The 19,654-nt window shown below is 39.2% G+C and overlaps 1 protein-coding gene across 1 annotated transcript in view; it reads right to left on the bottom strand.

Moving 5' to 3' along the window:
• SLC44A5 (solute carrier family 44 member 5) overlaps nucleotides 1-19,654 on the bottom strand; it is a 51,979-nt gene that overhangs the window by 9,872 nt on the left and 22,453 nt on the right. The window contains exons 5-14 of the mRNA XM_075711212.1: nucleotides 18,811-18,895; nucleotides 15,859-15,987; nucleotides 15,020-15,080; nucleotides 13,281-13,404; nucleotides 11,978-12,061; nucleotides 9,282-9,394; nucleotides 8,725-8,856; nucleotides 4,985-5,084; nucleotides 2,129-2,221; nucleotides 1,093-1,180 (exon numbers count right to left, since the gene is read on the bottom strand). Coding sequence (XP_075567327.1) covers nucleotides 1,093-1,180; nucleotides 2,129-2,221; nucleotides 4,985-5,084; nucleotides 8,725-8,856; nucleotides 9,282-9,394; nucleotides 11,978-12,061; nucleotides 13,281-13,404; nucleotides 15,020-15,080; nucleotides 15,859-15,987; nucleotides 18,811-18,895 — 1,009 coding nt within the window. The remainder of the gene's footprint in view (nucleotides 1-1,092; nucleotides 1,181-2,128; nucleotides 2,222-4,984; nucleotides 5,085-8,724; nucleotides 8,857-9,281; nucleotides 9,395-11,977; nucleotides 12,062-13,280; nucleotides 13,405-15,019; nucleotides 15,081-15,858; nucleotides 15,988-18,810; nucleotides 18,896-19,654) is intronic.

The following is a 19,654-nucleotide window of genomic DNA, read 5'->3' as shown; positions in this document are numbered from 1 at the left end:
ATTTAAGGATTCATATTAATGTCTTATGCAGGTGCTTAACTTTAAACTATGCAGTTAGTAAACAGGGCTGTTCACCACATGCCTGAAACCTACATAAATGGAATTTGAATTTCAGAAATCTACTTTTAAGATACATAAATGTTTTGGTTTCATTAAAGAAAACCTGCTCACATTGAAAAAAAAAAATTATTTATTTGAAAACCAGAGGCCAAATCTGCAGTTTGGGTAAATCACGCAGTTGAACTGAAATCAGCTGAGCTATGCCACTTCATATAAGCTGTGGATGTGGTCACAATTTCCCTTACCTATCTCAGAGTATTAAAGCAGGAGTAGTCTTTACATTGAATTACTTTCCCTTATTTCTATTGTTCATTTCATATATTTGCTCAGTTTGGGCATGAAATAAAACCAGGCAATTTCTAATCCCTTTCTTTTTTAGTGTTCAGACATCAGCAGGGAGGGAATTGTTTGGAATATACATAACCACAGCAGTACATTGAAATTTAAACACCTGAAAATAACCCTGATATAACATTTGATAAATATTACTAGTTTTCAAAAAATACTTAAATTCAACCCCACAGTCAAGTCAAAACATTTGACTGAAGACAAAACAAAAAAAAAAGACAAATATTTTTTTAAGCTTCATAAAGGTCATTGCTGTGCCAAAAGAACCCCAATATTTAGCTAAGCCTCTGCTTCAAAACATGGCTGGTCCTTGGGCAAGTTTGAGGCACAGCTTTCAAAGTCTTCCATTGCCTTTTGAGGACCACGAAATAGAATTGTCATGAATTCAAGAACGCCTTTCCAAATAAACCTCTATTTCTGTGTCTTCCTTTCTCACCCTGTAAATTAGAACAGTTAATATTTACCTGCCTCACAGGACAGTTTAGCAGAAAAACTAGCTTATGTCTGTAAATTACTTTGCACAAAGAAAAGAAGTGTTATCTGAACACTAAGTACTATTTTCAGATTTAACATGAGGAATCATTACTTAAAATATGCACATTTTCTACTATCATTGCATTTCACAATGATTAAGAAATGCAATTAGTATAGCTCTCACTATAGGTAAATATTTGTTACACTTACCTCTGGGTCACAAGTCAGGTTTGCATACTTGCACAGTGTTTGATTAGCCATTACTTTATACACAGGTTCTCCTGATGTAGCCAGAAAACTGAATGAAGTATTTTAAGGAGGAATCACAGAACTGTAGGCTTTGAGCAACTTAGGATTCTGCAGTGGGTAACCACTAGCTCTAAAGAATTTGTGCAGATAACAGAAAAACTGCTCTTGCTATGCAGAGATGTATACCAGGGCTTGATAGGCAAGACTGAATACTCTCATTACTTAGAGAACTAAGGCAAACTCCATCCCAGAGCTGTAATGTCCCTTGACCAGAATGGTCAAGGGGAATAACCTTGAAAGTTGACTCAGTGTCTCCTGCACATCTACCTTTGACAAGGCGGATTATGCAGTAGTTCTTTGACAGTTCGTATTTTGGTGCAGGTAGACACAGAGCATAAGGATAAATTAACATTGTCCTGAACAGCAATAACTGACCCTCTTTGCATGTGAAAGAACAATGTTTTCAAAAAGCAATTTTCTCCTTTCTGATACCTTGCCAAACCCCTGCTGGGAATAAACAGACAGTGGTTGCTGTTATGCAATTTAGAGAGGACTCAGTGCACTGTATGTTCTCTCACTCCTTTCCTAAACTTTTCTGAACAAAACACACCTGGAGCCCAGCCCACCCCCAGCTAACTAAAAGACCACTAGCATCAGGCCTATAGAGCGTGCAGCACATTAAAGACCATATTCACCCTTTGCTGAGGGCCCTTTTTTACCCCTTAAAGTCAATCTTACGTAGTACACAAGGCCTTGTATGATTGCCCTGCCTTGGCATGAATTTTAGTCCAGTTCTTTTTAAAGAACTGAAATTCACTGTCCGATTTGTACATCACATGCAAACGCACAGTGAGGAAGAGTGCGTCAGTGCAGCAAATGCTAAATGGCCAAATAGTCTTCTTAACGCTGGTTTGGTTAAGGTGAAATAGCAGAGCATTAACAGGTCTTGCAGACCAGAAGACCGTTCCTCCAGAGAGGTACATAGACAGAAGGATACACAGCTGTCACAGCCCAGTAGGAAATACAAATTGCAATGAGTATGAAGGTGACAATTGGGTAGAACAACGTAGACATTATATAGCCAATAGCCCTATGAAAGAAACAAAACATATCAGTAAGCTACAACAGTTTAAGAAACAAGCTTTTTATCGGTCCTCTTCTAGCATCATCCTTTCTACTTTGAGCTACTCGTCGATAGTGGTAGCATAATCTAGTGCTGGGATCTCAGAATACTGCAGGTTCTTTTTTCAAATTCTTCACTTTGTCATTTCTACCACTCCACTTTTATTGGCAGCACTACAGTCAACTTTATCAATTTGCCGTGTTCAAGCCTGTCTTCTACTTTCCCCTTCTCCGTTACTGCTTCACAGATCCAGCTCTTTGCAGGTCACAAACCCATTTCAATCACATCTCCTTGCTGACTGCTGCAGACGTTACCCTTTATGTCCTTGTCCCACTGTGCTCAGCTCCTATGCTCTTCCTTTAGCTTCTACACACCTGAAATTACCTCTTGCTACTTTGTATTTGAGGACTCTCTTCCCAGCCCCTTTCCTGCCTTAAGTACTAACTATTTTGGTGCAGGGACATTCAACTTGTCTCTGTAATGCCAGGATATGCTAACACCTTCCTGTGACTATGTGACTTTGCTTGCATGTGCCATAAATGAGTGGTGCTTGCCTTTGGCTGTTGGCAGGCGGAAAGAATAATGGCCTTTCACTGTTGACAGCTTAGAGAGCTCCTTTTAACATCAAGGACGATGTTTTAGAGGCTGACATTCTACTAATGCTTCTTGCGGCTAGAATGTGACTAGTGAGCAGGAACTTGAGCATTCCAGTTCCTGCTCTGCCAGGGACAACTCCTCTGGAAGAGAGTGAGTTGATACAGCCCCTCTGGGTAAATCGGCTGCAGCTATTGCAGAGGTGAACACCTCCAGCTGGGTTTTTCACTGGATGTGATTTCAGAGAGCATGTGTTTTCTTCACTGAAGCTTACAGGTTAGTTCTCTTTACACTCCTGTCATCTACCTCTTCCCATTACTCTAAATTTTCTTTCCAGCAACCGTGTAAGCTTATCACAAGCCTTTTTGTCTCTTACTATTTCATATAGTATTTCTCCTATGACTTGTGGCACTTCTGATGCTATTTGTTTTACAGGAGGCAGTTTACAGAATGTAAAAGGAGACAAATTTACTCAGTTCCTGCTGCTAAACTAGTAAATGCTGGGGGGAATGCAAGGGAACTGCCATGATTCTATGTGCAATCAAGAGGTTAAGAGCAACACATCAATTTCTGTCTGAGTCTAGAGATGTAATAGTCTATTAAGAGTCATACAGGAGGACACAGACTTATGCTCTCTGAGAAATAATCAGTACATATTAGCAGTGTTCAGCAGTTAATAGTAGGCCTTGTCGTTACCACTAAGACCATGGACAGTTACTCCAACAAACTGAGTAACAACTGTTAATTGTTTCTAACTATGGATTTCAAGTAATTATTAGCATTATAATTGTAATATTTTTGAAAGAGTAGTTAAAAGGTATTGAAAAATGTAATTTGTTCTCCAGTTATTAGCAGCAAATTTTTCATCTTCCTGAATACAGGGCATGGTCTGTTAGGTTTACAGTAATTACATACAGTGTTTCACCTCATGCATTATGCATGAGAGTAAAAACATCACCCTCAAGTGACCTTTCCATGCTGCTGAAAAACTACAGAATGTTATTACTTCTCAGCAGGAAGTTTATGAACTTTCTGAAATCCTTCTACCTGTCAAGGTTGTGAACAAAAGTGTTGCGGAGTGTTATAAGTGTTCCTGGATTTTAATGAACAAGAATTAAGGAGTATAATTTAGTGCTGCCAAAATTAATTGCTATGCTGTAATTGCACAGTACCATAAGACAGGAAACAGATACCTGGCTGAATGCAGAACTTCAATATTTCTTAATCCCATTACAAAAATCACAAATCCTGATTCCTGAGAATGACAATGTCAACAGAGATGGCAGAAAACTACAAGCAAGTGCACACAGATAAACTCAGAGCTAACTCTATGTGCTCTAACAACAGAGCTCTACTTCCAAGGCCTATGAGACCTTAGCCTATTTGCAATGAAATCCAAGGGTCTGATCTTTTAAGTCCATTTCTCCTTTGTTATATACCCATTTTTTTAAAAAAACGAACTAAGTCTTGGCACTGTGTAAAAGAGGAACCACTGTGAACAAAGTCTGTGCAGACTTCAGGAAACACAAAATGAAGAGGTCTCCTAGGCCTTCAACTCTCATATCCTGCTCTGCTTTCTTCTTTACTCAGAGCTGAAATGAAGTATCTTGGACTGCACCATACGGCAATGTCTGGTCATGGAAGTCTCCTTTTCTCTCTGCAGATTTATGCATGTCCAGCAAAAGTTTGATCAGAGCCAGAAGAATCCAGTCTTTTCTAAATAAAAGCCACAGCCAAAACACCAATCCTCTACCACTAGTATGTCACTCCAGAGACAATCCAATGACAGAGCAAAGTTGGCAGCTATAGGTCTCAGGCTCCTATTAACAGTGTACCACATTTAGCATTTCTGCTGATAGACCTTCTTGCACTGAGGATACGTGGTACCACTAACAGTACTTCTAAGGCAGGGAGCTGAGAGAGAAGAAATGTCTTACCACAAAAGAGAAAGCTCTTGTAAGCACAAACTCATTAACAGAGAACTGTCATTCCTCACAGTACCTGTTCGGCTCAACAAATCCAGTGTTGTACTTTAATCCCCAGCTTTCTGCCCTTGGTAGTGCAAGATGAAGCTCAGGAAGAGTGTACCCTAGAGATCATTTAATAAAATTCAAAATATATAAAAATCAAACATACCTACTACCTTCCTTCAACAGTGCAATAGCAATCCGGATCCGATTCCTTAGGAAGATCAGCATCAGTATGATTATGACCTCAACAACACAAAGTATTATCACTGCAAACAAACAAACAAAGTTAGATTTATCAAGAATCGGACCAATATGCTGCCTCTGTAAATTGGTTTTCTTTTTTTTCCTTGTATTTTACACTATTGTTCATGAACTCCATAAAAAGCTCTGCTAGAGCAGTTCTCTCTTTCTCTCACTGCACCTGCCAATCTGCAATCCTATTTCATAGTTTTGTAAGTTATAGTGTAGGGAAATTCTATGTGCAGAGAGTTAGTCAGAATGTGTAGGACCCTGACATGAGCATTTATAATTTTAGAAGAAAAATGGAACATATTCTCAGACAAAGATAATAATCTACTTAAATGCGACTGTAGTATTTGGCATTAGATACAGTTCACGCTTAACAAATTCTACTTTTCATAAACAAGCATTTTGCATGTTTGTACTCTAATGCTGCTAATTTATAGCATTTAGATACAATAAAATAAATAAAGAGGAGATGAAGAGTCAACTTTTTCATGAAGAGTGTATTTTTCTGATATTCTAACATTTAGATGTACTTAAATCAATAGGTTTGAGTATTAATCTGGCATGAACTCCTTTCAGTAAAAAAAAAAGAGGCTAACATAGGGCAGTTTTGGACAAATTATTTTCACCTTCCAGTTGTGCTGCTGGAATCATACAAACTTGCTTTGAGGTCAGAGAGCTGAGAGCACCATGTCCCAGAACATTTCCTCTCTTAGTTATGAGCAGTGTTTGAATCATAACCCAGATCTGTTTTAAAGGGTCTGCTTCAGTTTGATTTCTATTTGTGTCAGTTCAAAACCTACTTCTGCAGTAGAAAGTAAAAAAAATTCTCTGGACTTCATCTAGAGAAGACAGAGTCTGTAATGCCTGAAGCGCATCTCCTCTGACTCTGAGACATAACCATTAATTCTGGGTGCTTCAGACAGTTAGACGACATGTAATCCAGGCCAGCAGTTGTGGATGGTTGCACACAGCAGGACCTGTCTCCTCCAGCTGAAACCAAGAAGTTTTGTGGAGGGAGAGGAAGACACAAGGGATAGTATTGCTAAGCCTTGGCTTGTCTGGAGGTTTGCAAAGGGACATGGGAGTTGGCTTTGGGTCCCACAGCTTAGACATAGTCTCAGAATCCAGACCCAGATAGTCACTGATGATGTTCAGTTGTGATCCCAAGTATTATCAGTACCCCTGGCCATCAGAACTGCAGGTGGCAAGGTGACCACTGTGGTGCTCAGAGCCACAGACTGTGTTCAGAACAAAGTTTTTGTTACACACATTTCAGCACCTATTTTTGTTATGGTTCCCCATGAAAGAATACATAATCAGGTTTCTTAAATGTTGGTCTCATTCCAGTTCAGCTCTGTTAAATTAATGTAGCTTGTCCCAAACATTGTGAAAAAGGAAAGCAATGTCAGTACATGACGAGTTCTAGACTAGGACTATGAGAACCTATTTTTTTTTCAAGGATATTTAAGTGCTTTGCTGGGTGACTTTGGAAAAGTAATTTAATTCCCGAGTACCTCAATTTACTCATCTGAAAGTGATACTGACCTCTAGATAAACTATACATTGGCTGCTAAGAATCAGGCAGCCTAAGAGCTTAGAGAGTGACAAGGAAAAACATAATAAAGTCCTCATATTCTCTAGGGTTAGCATACTAAAAAGCTCTGCTTCAACAATACGTAGAAGATGCCTCATGAGCTCAATGATCCAACACAGAGTTAAATAAAGACACAAAACTGAAAAAGGAGATTTAAGCAGTAAACTACTGCTCTGTTAATTTAGCTACTAATAGGGAGAGGCAGTGTTTTAGGTTATGTCCCATTCATTATCAGTTATTGTCTGTGTGCCTTCTAATAGAGCAGTAACAACAATATAGAATCATAGAATCGTTTAAGTTGGAAAAGACCTTTAAGGATCATCCAGTCCAACCATTAACCTAACATTACCAAGTCCACCACTAAACCAATTAAGGGTAGAGTAGCAACCCCACGCCTCCTGGCTTGGTGGCTCGATCATTTATAATGAAAGTAAAAACTAAGAATCATTAAGATTGGAAAGGACCTCTACGATCAGTCCAATCATCAACCGAACACCACCATGCCCACTAAACCATGTCCCAAAGTGCCACGTCTACCTGTTTTTTGAACTCTTCCAGGGATGGTGACTCCACCACCTCTCTGGGCAGCCTGTTCCAATGCTTGACTACCCTTTCCGTAAAGAAATTTTTCCTAATTTCCAACCTAAACCTCCCCTGGCGCAGCTTGAGCCCATTTCCTCTCGTCCTATCGGTAACTACTTGGGAGAAGAGACCAACACCCACCTCACTACCACCTCCTTTCAGGTAGTTGTAGAGAGCGATAAGGTCTCCCCTCAGCCTCCTCTTCTCTAGGCTAAACAACCCCAGTTCCCTCAGCTGCTCCTCATAAGGCCTGTGCTCCAGACCCTTCACCAGCCTTGTTGCCCTTCTCTGAACACGCTCCAGCACCTCAATGTCTTTCTTGTATTGAGGGGCCCAAAACTGGACACAGTATTCCAGGTGCGGCCTCACCAGCGCTGAGTACAGGGGAACAATCACCTCCCTGCTCCTGCCGGCTACGCTATTCCTGATACAAGCCAGGATGCTGTTGGCCTTCTTGGCCACCTGGGCACACTGCTGGCTCATGTTCAGCCGGATGTCAACCAGCACCCCCAGGTCCTTTTCAGCCAGGCAGCTTTCCAGCCACTCTTCCCCAAGCTTATAGCGTTGCATGGGGTTATTGTGACCAAAGTGCTGGACCCAGCACTTGGCCTTGTTAAATCTCATGCAGTTGGCCTCGGCCCATCGGTCCAGACTGCCCAGGTCCCTCTGCAGGGCCATCCTACCCTCCAGCAGATCAACACTCCCACCCAGTTTGGTGTCATCTGCAGACTTACTGAGGGCGCACTCAATCCCCTCATCCAGATCGTTAATAAAGATATTGAACAAGATATTTGACAGTGCAAGCAATATTTGACAGGTATTTCATAGAATCATAGAATCATTTAAGTTAGAAAAGACCTTTAAGATCATTGTTCTCTCTTCCACCCCTCCTTCCCTGGGGAGGGATGTGTATGCTGCAGGCTGTCTTGTTCCAGTAGGATTCTGTTTTAAATACACTGCCCTTGTAAGAGAAGGCAATGAAGCACTTTTGAAAATAAAGGTGATGAAATTTGTGATCGTTCATTCCACAGTCTTAGATCAACCTCCAAGAAAATTCAGTGACCTGAATGTAAACAGTTCTACAAAGATGCATAGAGTTATTAATCTCATTTCTGGGGCCCTCATAGAAGGAGAATAAACAGATTGGGAGAGAAAAATGCCCCTCCTTATGCAACTTCATCAGGACTTAGTTATTGCCTTCTACTTCCCCATTATGAAGACTGAACACACAGGAAGTGGAATGCTAATAACACAAGCATTTTTCACTCTCATCACTAGTGTGATTGCATTATCTCCCCTTACAAATATACCAGTCTCCTTGCAAAAGTAGATTTTTGCACAATACAAAGAAAGAGAATTCTGCTTACTTCTCTGAGCGACATATGTAAAGGAGGAGATTTAACAAAGCAGAAACTGTAGCAAGACAGTGATTGATTCTCCTAAATATCCATTAATATATATCAAGTTTAAAGGACACTTACTAAATGCTAACCATGTCTGCCTCAGTTGCAGGTACACTCTGAAGTCTGTCTGGAATCCAATATCATAAACAGTGAGGTCAGATCCAGGTATTCCTTTAAGATGATCATACTCCCAGTAACAATGCCAGATGCCTTTTAAAAAACCATCAATACAAAATGAGCATTTCTGAAGAGTGCAAAGACAAGTTTTTTTAAAAAATCTTTTACAAGCCAAGTGTTTTGTCCTCAGCATGTCAGGTAAGCAAAAACCAAAAATGCATTACTGTGAGACTAGTCAATTATAACATCACATATATAGAAAAGAAATATCAGTACAAGTGAATACAGACTAAGCATACTGTGGGTACCTAATGCAGGTTACTACATCTGGTTCTAAGTATCAGCACAGCCGGATTCTTACTAGATTTTGCTGCCATTTAAGCCCTTCTCACTTAACTGTGTCTAAAGCTAGGCATTAATTCTCCCAATTGTACCATTTAATTGATGTAATTACTGATTTTCCTTGCCCAAACTTAAACCATAAGGAAAAATAGCCTCAGAGGCTAGATTACACCTACCATAACCTATAATTCCAATCACACCAAAGATGAAAATCCAGAAGAGAACCCCAGCCGTGAACCTCAATAACACAAGGAAGAGCAGACTCACAATCATTGCAATGAACAGCCCACTAGAAAGACAAGAAACAGAAACACAGGGAGAACGTGAGAATCTTCACTTTCTTGCATGCCTGTTATTCCAAATGAGGGTCACTTCCTCCCACATAAGAGAATGATTTGTAAAAAAGTATTTCAAAACCTTCCTTATGAAATACATCTTCATGGCTATTATCTGCTATTAGAAACAAATGGCATATATATGATGATCTCACAGGGCAGAGCCAGAAATGTTTGTATACTCTAGGTTCTCAGGTTGGCTGAATGGGACTAGTACAATGACTTTTTGGTCATTTACACAACTCACTGCCTTTTTCAGGTCATGGTCTAGTCTGCAGTACAGAAAGTTAAATTGGAGGAATACCTACCTATGCGTGGGGAGATTGCTGTTTTATGTCCTCCATTAAAAATCCCTACTTGCAAAGAAACAATGTTAGTAAAGCAACATTCTAGGAGCTTTCCTAGAAAAAAAAGAATTATATCTAGGAGGAAAACCAGTGACTTTTTCTACCCATCAGAAGAGGAAATGATCAGGGCATTGTGATGCATAAAAAGAAACTGTTAAGAGCTATCAATGGGGCCCCTAGGAAAGACATCTACAGAGTGCCTTCTCTTTATGAAGTCTGTGGTAAGGAAATATTTGTTTTCATTTCACTCCCAGGAAGCAAGTCAGAAAGGAAAAAATTACTGCAAAAGGACATTTTACTCAGCGAGGCCTTCTAAAGCCATGTGAATAAAGCAATGTGAATAACAATCCCATCCAACAAACACCCAGCTCAGATGCTTCACAGAACTTTTAATTTCTCAGAATTTTTAGTAGTTGTTACATCAGAATTTTGTATTAGTGCAGACTCAAAAAATCTAAAATCTCTTCTTGCCTGTGTTCAGTAACTTCTCTTCTGAACGTTCCCAGCTTATTTAGCCAGTTACCAAAGATAAAAAATGGGTCAGCCTGATCATAAACAATCAAAACCAGATGTTTTGGGCAAACTAAGCCAGATGGGCAGAGGGACAAGAAAAAAGAACATCAGCTTATTTAGTTAAACCTTTGTAAGCTGGTCTTAAGTCCTAGCCCTTTAAAGGCTTCCTAGCATGATGTATTTTCCCTTTCTGCATGGTTTGTTTGAAATTCAGAATGTATTCCTCAAAAAAAGCTGTAGTTTAGGGCTTATGACTCCGTTCTTGAAAGCAGTCAGTTACCTTTATCTAAAGTTGTCTTTAGATATACATAAGTCCTAGTAACACCAAAACTGAGTACATGGTAACAACTGTCCTCAATAGACTGGTTCCCTTAAACTAAGGCTTGAAAGCAGCAGTTCTTTTGGGGTATGCTAAAAAGACTAGAGCAATTCCATATTTAATTTTTAATCCTGCCTCCTTTTACTACCAGGCCTTCATTGTCATCACCCAAACTCTGGCACTTAAATATGTTTGTCCAGAAATTGTTTGATGTGTGTTACCATTTGGTGAAAAGTGTGAAGAAAATTCTAGCCAACTACTTTAAAAGTAGCAACAATTCCTTATAAAAATATCATATTTGAAATGTGGAAACTGGCTTCAGTACTTAGAATTTCTGTTCAAAAAATGGATAGTTCTCTCTCCAGCCTATCTGTTCAGTGATAGCTCCTTTGAAAGAATCTGCACCATAAGCCTGATTTCAATAAGAGATCTAAAGAGAACCGAGCTTGCTGAATACCAGTGAGTTTCTTGCCACTGACTATTGTGAGTACAGTATCAGACTATGAGAAAGCTGTCCTCCCACCAGTGACTGAACACCTTTAAAAGCTGACAACTTATGTTTCTGAACTAATTCTCCATATTAAGTTTATTATCTAAAGTTTATGTATTTATTGTTGTGGATTTGCATTCAGGCTTGAATAATGTATGCTTAATGTGTGCATGTTATAGGCTTTCACCTGGCAAAGACTTCTGCTCCTGTTTAAATTGATCGACACCCCGGTCCATCAAAAACAGTATTAATGGGCTAAGAATGAACATATACTTATCTATTTCCTTCAGCAAAATAGCTACTTCCTTTGTTTCAGTGCTGCATTTTTACCAATTTATGATTAGTAAGTCTTAATTGCAAGATAAAGTTAATACGGTTCAGTACTTTTTGTTCTTGATGTTGCTTTGCCTGCTGCATCGGATTTATGGATTTATATTGGATTTATGGATTATAATGGATTTAACTATATATTGCTAGTATAGATTTAGAAAGTATGTGTGTTATATACATACTAATGACACTTCGCAACTGCAATTGGTTTGAAAGTCTCTTAATTAAGATTTTTCAGTTTTGGAATTACCACGCAGATGGGTCCTGCAACAGAAGACAGCACCTCCTGTTTTCCTGCGTGGTAGGATATTAAAAAGCTACCCCAGATCAACTGACACTCTATGTATGTATGCTGTGCTATCGTTACATCATGTACAGAACCATAACAACATTATTATCATGTGATGAAAGGAAATCACAGTTGCTCCTTGAGTTTAAAAGTACGTTTGGTAACGAACACATACATGACCTATTTTTTAATTCCCTGCACTCCCCAAAGTGAGTTTGGAAAATTTAAAAATACCCATGAAAATCTTACATTAAAATCCAATACCAAGAAATGGCATAGTCTTCAAAAATTTTCATTCCAACTGATCTTGCATCCAGGACATTATTGATGCCGCTAAGAAAAGACAAACCAAAAAAAAGGTTGCTTTAGGTAGAAAAGCAGAATTTATTTAAACAACAAATAGGCTCAGTGAAAGAATTTGAAATATCTTTGTTAGTGATATGAGTATATTACTGTCCTCCAGCTCCAGTTCTGTAACCAAGCCAACATCAATCACAGTTATGCCAAAGAAAAAACCTATGCAAAAAGGTCTATACAGCTCCTTAAAAAGCTTTATTAAAAAAACTCCATGAGTACTAACTATTGCCAGATACAATTGCTTGTTATGTCACAAGAAAAGTGTATACTATTAAGATCTGCAGTGTACCAAGAGCCAAACAGTTGTGACTCGAGAACTGCTAATAGCAGAGAATCAGAAAACAGCTCAGTGAAGCAAAAGGTTGACTTTATGGAACTGTTTTCCTGTCCTGCAAAGTGCTTGCCCATATTAATGTTTTCCTAAGAAGAAATGAAGGATCTTCTTGTCAAAGAACAGACAATGTAGTTGTAGATGCCAGAAGAAGGGAACTTAATAAGGTGCAGGTGTTATCAGTGTTGGTAAGGTGCTAGAATGTGGTAGCCTTGGATCGAGAGGTAAGAAAAGGTACCCCTGTGCTCCAGACAGGCTGAAGACTGGCAGCAGGTGGAAAAGTGAGGCTCTTGCAGCAGTTTTCTCTCATCCTGGTTAATGCCCAGGATTGGAGGTGCTTGCTGTCCATCTGCAAGGGAGGTGTTGTCATGCATCAGAGCCTAGTACATTGCTTTTTGACCTTTAGACATGTACTAAAACCAGGAGCACTCTGATGAGGTGAGAAGCCCAAAGTACTAGGACAGTCCATGTTAGTGGAAAGGCCATCGTAGGAAGGAATAGCCAAGGCCATTACTGGTTGGCCTGAGTCCTGCAGCACAAGAATTTCATTTTGAACTTCCTTTAGCTTTCTTTAATACTAATTTTTGCTAGGAAAAACAACAAGAGTGATTTAAAAACTGACAGTCACTCTGAGGCAATTAGACTAAAACTTTTGGTTCCTTGTTCATTTCTGCATACCACAGTGCTGGTTTTCCTTACTGGAATTTTGCAAGTGCCCAGGCACAGAGAGACCATTGACTAGCAAGTCTTCCCTGGGTACCCTCAGCCATTTGCTACAACAGATTCTGATTATTTTTTCAGTTCCTAAATTATTTCACAATCTCAGAATCCAACAAATGAGCGCTTAAGAAGGGCAAAACCTACTTTGCAGCTTCCCTGAGATCAGTTACATTTCTTGTTTTCCCTCTTCCGTCTTTGAACGTAGTCTGATTTGCCACGGTTAGCACACCATTCTTTGTGGAGAAGTCTGGGAAGCATCTCTTAAGAACTATTCAAAATATCAAAACAAAGCATGCATATTACATTTCACGTCAAGCTCCACTTTTATCACTTGTCTTTTGTAACACATTTAAATCATTTAATATTCACAGTCAATTACTTTTCAACTGATTATCTAATGACACGTTGACTTTGACAAATCTTGGAAGAGTCATTATATTCAAGATTATGATCTTTTATGCTCTGGGGCTTTTTGTCCAAGCTCAGGCATGGCGGGATCACAGCTTTCAACTGGAGATTCTAGGTGCTACTGAATAACAACAGTAGTATCTGTAGCAGTTTAAGAACTTGTAATAAATGCAGAACTTACTCTCTGTCAGTATCTGGGCAGCTTACAAAAACTGCAGCTTCTCAAATATGTCATTTCATGGTAATAATCAAAACAGCCCCCAGGGACAGACTCAACATAACTGGTCACGAATGGTATTAGCACCCAAACCAATATATAACAGCAAGTGTTAGTTCCTCATGTGCCAGATGAGCTGCAGTACCAGCCACTATCACTAGATATTCTTGGAGAGGAAGCAATGGAAAAAAGACAGAAACTATTGGTTAGTCAGAGGGAGGAGGAGATTATAAAAGAGAGAGAAAATGAGAGATGTTTACGTACTCATTTATGTTGCCCTGCTCTTTGCTGCAAAAAGTCCTGGTTTTCATTCCAAAGGGAAGAGCAGGTCAGTCCTCCTACACAGCTGCACTTTATATAACAATTCTGTGCTTTTCTTATCAGGTTCCAACAAATACTGATGCCAGGGTTCAATATTCAGTCTAGAATATCTACCCCACCAATTATTCTAAGGAAATAATTAACACGTCTCTTTTCCTCCCTCTGTTATCTTTGCCCCTTGTTGTAGTCTAAAAGAAGATAATAGCTTCTTTGCAAATTACTTTCTGTCTTTTGGGCCAGTACATCAATTTTCATACAAATTCTTAATATTTTTCAAAAAATTAATCCATATTTTCTCTTTTTGATAACCTGTCCCTTGTTTACATGGTAGCTATTTTAAAGCATGGAAAAACAAACAACAATTTCTTCTTTGCATGAGCTTCTGGGTCAGTGACAGATACACTTTCACAGCTGAGATGCAGCTGAGACTTGTGGTTATCTACTCAGAAATACCTGCTGACCATAGTGACAAAAACATTTTTTGGCCCCTTAATTCCTCCATCTGCCCTGCATAGCCAGCACTGCAACTGAAAAGCAAGCTGCATTGCAACTGGGCTCAAGTACCATCTGAATTTCAACAGCTGGCCCTATGATCCCTCCTATATTTGTGGCATTTTCTTGATGCCAGTGGGGTTGCTTGCTCACATGTTTTGGAAAGCACAATTTGAGCTGTAAAGCTTTTGCTATCAGTGATGATTCAAGAGCAAGAAAGAGCTTAGCGTGACCTGATCACACGCTGAATGTTCACAGAAGGCAGTTGGAAAAAATAACAATAAAACTTTATACTTTCAAACTGTTTAAAATTGAATGGATGTCACTGTCAGGTAACAGACAGCTCCTCGTGACCTTGCCACAAAACACTTTTCAGACTGGAGTTGTGCTTTAATGTGAACACTTATAATCTGCTGAGATGTGTGTAAGAAGTAGAACCACTCACAAGGCCTGCTTGGAATGATCATCGAAGGACAATCTTCATCACGTAGAACTTGAGCAACAGACTAAAAAGGGGAAAAATAGGAATGCTGAATACATAGCAGAATAACTACATGTTTTTTGTTTCTCACCCAGTCTGAGAAAATGCCCCAAGCTGGGCTTTGTAGCCTCCTCCCCGAGCTTGACTGGTGGAGCTGCAAGATACATTCATGATGTAAGTGAGAATCCAAACTGTCATTGTGATTTGGGAAAACACTATTCTTCTTTCCTTGTCTAGTGACAAAAAAGAAAAGACCTGTTCACTTTGGATCAGCATCTAAGCCAGAAGTGACTGGGCAATTGTTCTTTGCCTCCCCTTCACCTTTTCTCTTAGAGTACAGTAAGAATTTAACACAATTAATATAGCTGAATTGCAAGGTGTTTTAAAGATGGGAGAAATAACACAGTACATTTGAGTGCAAAATCAGTTACATGAAGGATAGATTAATTTTCCTAGCTAAATTACTAAGTAGCTATAGATGACTCAGGAGCCTTAAGAACTGGTTTGAGATACTCTACTGCTGTGGAGTACCTAAGTACTAAAGGATACTGCTTGCCACAGTACTGCAACTACATGGGTAGCTGCAGATCTTTTAAGCAATCGATAATCATTTAAAGAGTGGGAGATTTGGTGTGCAAGACCTTCGCCCCTGATTAAATCACTGTCAAACCATATAGATGGGACAACTCCTTATATGGTGAAATCAGAATAATTCAAAGTTTCGATGTAGCTCAGTAATATCATGCGTATTACATATTGCTTGAAGAAAAAATGTATTCCATCAGCTACTGATACATACACACCTTGCGAGGATTGTTAAAACCAGGTTTGCAGAACTGCCTGAAGTAATTCCACTGATCTGGTTTATATCTGTAGGAAGCCTGAACATCAATGTAGGTTGCAAACCTGTCTGGGCACTTTGAGACGCAAAGCTGCAAGAGAAGAGAAAAAAATGAGTAAAAATACACTGGGGATAGAGAAGGGTAAGGGAGGTCAGTGCAATTAAAAAGCAAGAAAAAGGCCACCTATAAAACTGCATTGTTTTGTGGAATTGCCTTCAGTAATGTTTACTGCAGTATTTAGAAAGGGATATGTGTTCTCCTTTTGATTCCCTAGATGAATACTTCTAAAATTCTTTGATAGAATACACTTTCAAAGTCTCTCCTCATATCTGGCATATCAAGCCACTCTCTGTATCTTCTTACGTTCTATACGTTCTGGTAGACACGCAGAGCTTTCAGTCTGTTGGAAAAAATGGTCTTTATTTTTGAGCACCAGGTAAAAATCTGTCAGGTCCTCCTCTACTTCCATCAGCAACAGTGTATATGAGCAAGGTCGTGCAGTAGCTACCTTCACAGGATACACGTAATTTCTTTCTATTACATTTATAAGGAGAACTTTATTAAAAAGTCTCATGCAGCTAAAATTGTTCCACCCTTCTACACAGTCTCTTCAGCCAAATACATCTCCACAGATAATTGTTCAAGTCAAGTTAGGTGTAAATCACTCAAAGGTGACTTTTTACTACTGACTAATGATGAATCTCCCCTAGTTACAAAGCAAGAGGGGTGTACATGCCAGGAATGAAATTCACACCACTCAAGGTACGGCCATTATTAACCGGATTTATGTGAGAAATCAAGTGAGGACTGGGGTTTGATGAATGCATCCACTCAGAATTTATTATTTAGATTTACATAATGGAGGAGCAGCTGCCCGAATATACAGACTCTGAAGGCTCTGCTGGTCACTGGAATCATGCAAGTGTACAGCCATTCTGAATCCTCAGTGTTTCTAAATACTATGAGGTAGTTTGAAGTCCATTTTTTTAGTAAGTTTGAGCCTTATCTAGAAGGCTGTTCTCTATTTCCAAAGCCGTGCTACCCAAACACCCTTTACAAATCTTTGCTATCCAAGTACCAGAGAGACATCATGCATGAAACTGTATTTCATCTCAAGGGCATTCCACCATATATGATTCACCTAAAGGAATTTTGGGAAAAGATCTTGTACTAGTCCTTAGAACAGGGCAGATGCTGCAAGAGGGTCTTTCTAGATGAGTACTACAGTCCTATGGACTACCCACAGGCCAAGGAACAAAGAAAGAAGAGTTTTGTCCTTGCTGGGACAACAGGTGATTAACAAGTATACACTTTACTATAACCTCAGTTTCCCATCTATGAAGCAGGCAATGAAATGTGCTGTCTATCGATCCAGTGAACTGTAACAACAGTTTGCAAATCCACACTCTTACTCAAGAACTGAAGCTCTTCCCATGACAGTTCTTGGGGTTTTTTTCTCCTGCTATTTGATATGAACGAGACAGGAATGAAAGACCCTGTCTGCAGTTCAAAAGAAGAATTATCAAATGTTTCTTCAGCATTTTCACAAAAGACCAGAGAATTAACCATCTGCAGTAGCAAACAGCATTCAAAAACATTCTCAGTTTTGGAGATGATGTATGTTTGAAAATAAACAAAATAACTACTCTGCTCCCCCAAACTCTCCTTCAACAAGTATTTCACCTTACTTGATTCATGACCACTGCCAACTTGACCACAGCACCAGTCAAATCCCACACAATGACCTCAGTATTTCTGAACAGGCTGAATTGTTCCAGTAACAGAGTCTAAAGACTGCAGGGTAACAGTGTCGGTGTCTGCATGTGGACAGATGGGGATTCCTGAAGCAAATCTGCTGCTGATAGAGAAAGTTTCCATTCTGACAGCAACTGGTCAGTGTTAAGAGGGTTCTTGCTCTTCCTTGCTGGAGATTTCCATCTCTTCAGCTGTGTCAAATATTCCATACGGTCACACTAACTGATAGGCCAGAAACATCTATCAAGGATAGGGATCAGGAGTAAGGGCAAGCTGGAATGGGAAACATTTTAAAATGATAGTCAAATAAATAGACAATTAACATTTGTAATCAGTAAATTGGTTACCATATAACAACCCTCATCCAAATTAATACTGGACTTCACTGACTGTTGTCAAGATGGCTGAGACCATACTGTCACCTGCAGTTTAATTACACAGTACAACTACTTTGGCAGCAAAGTTGGATCAGAGCAGTCCTGCACCTAATTCCTCTGACCTACCCCATGCCATAAGTTGCTGCCTCATTAAGATGAACTGACATAACTGGTTGTGCAATTGTTCAACAAACCAGGTCAGTAAAATGGTCTCATGTAAAAAATATCAGGAGGATAATTTTAACCCACACAAGTTCAGTGACTGGGTTTATTTCACAGCTTCATGAGAAGTTGCAGCACAGCTAAGGGAGTACAAATTGTGACATAAGGCAAGAGCAAGCTTTCAAGGTCTTCCCTTTTGAAAGTGCCATAGGCTCTAACCACACCCAGATATTCCTGTCACTTGGGGATATGTACATTTGCTTGAACATGTCTAGTTTGGAAAACCCTAGATGTCAATCAAAATTATTTTCTGTATGCACCGATTACTACTAGATAACTGCTTGTGATGAATTCATAAGTAACAAACTGCTGTATTCAACTAAACAGACTTTTTTTTTGTCAACTCTTATCCAAAATACAAAATCTTGTGCATTTCTATTTATTTTTTCCGATCATCACAGGCTATAGAGACCGTGTGCTACATGTCATCTATAAACCAATCATATTATATTTTGAAGGATATGAACAGCAATTTTTAAATCCAGACAAATGTATGTCTAGTTCTTAAGCACCATGACTAAGAGGCAGGGAAAATATTTTATCTCTGTATTTCACTCACCTGTGTTGTAGGGCACTGTAGGTTTATTAACACTACGGGGCTGGCACATTTCAGAATGTTAAAGTAAAACAAAATGGTCTTGTTCCTATGGAAGTGGATATAAGATAATTAATGTTATAAATATGGGTGCTTATACATCCTACCATTCAAAAATTTATTGCAAACACAAGACAAAAAACCAAATCTCAAGCAGACCCTGAATGTTCTGTGCCAAGACATCTCTGAAACCAGAAGGATTGGTTCTAAAGAATGCTAATTTTGATAAGTTTTTTCCACAGCAAGGTTTTAAGCTGAAACAATCCTAGGCACTGTTACAGGTATCTGTAGTCCTGCGTCTAAGAAGTGAAGTCTGTAAAATACCCCTGCAAAAACACTGTGGTCCCTTTGCTTACACTGAACATATTGTGTATGTACTACATGCAAAATTACTATCAGCAAATGCTACACTGTAAAAGCTGCCTATTTTTTGTTGATCAGAAGGTGGCACCAAAATCAATCAAAAGCTTTTTATGGTGGGAAACCAAAAGCAGCTGACCAGGAAACAGAATGATAATAGCATCTGCTAATAATGCTGATAAACCTCCTTCGATATAAATAAGGGACAGTCTGAGGGGTTTGCACCCCAGAATCCAGACACTTGACAGCTTCTGGAACTTGGGACCTTGAGGTAACTGTCACTGCAGTTTGGATTTGTTGAAAACTGATTACCCCAAGATCTCTGGATTTAAATGCCTGGGTTTTGAAGGCAGCAAAATATGATGTTAATCTTTGCTATGTCAGAAAATTATCAGATAGCTGTAGTGAAGATGGTATGGCAGTAGTCCTGCCCTTTTTGCAGGAGACT

The sequence above is a fragment of the Pelecanus crispus genome, chromosome 5, assembly GCF_030463565.1.
Source record: "Pelecanus crispus isolate bPelCri1 chromosome 5, bPelCri1.pri, whole genome shotgun sequence".
Taxonomy (NCBI): domain Eukaryota; kingdom Metazoa; phylum Chordata; class Aves; order Pelecaniformes; family Pelecanidae; genus Pelecanus; species Pelecanus crispus.
Note: the sequence above shows the minus strand (reverse complement) of the source record. Positions and strands in the feature narration are given on the sequence as shown.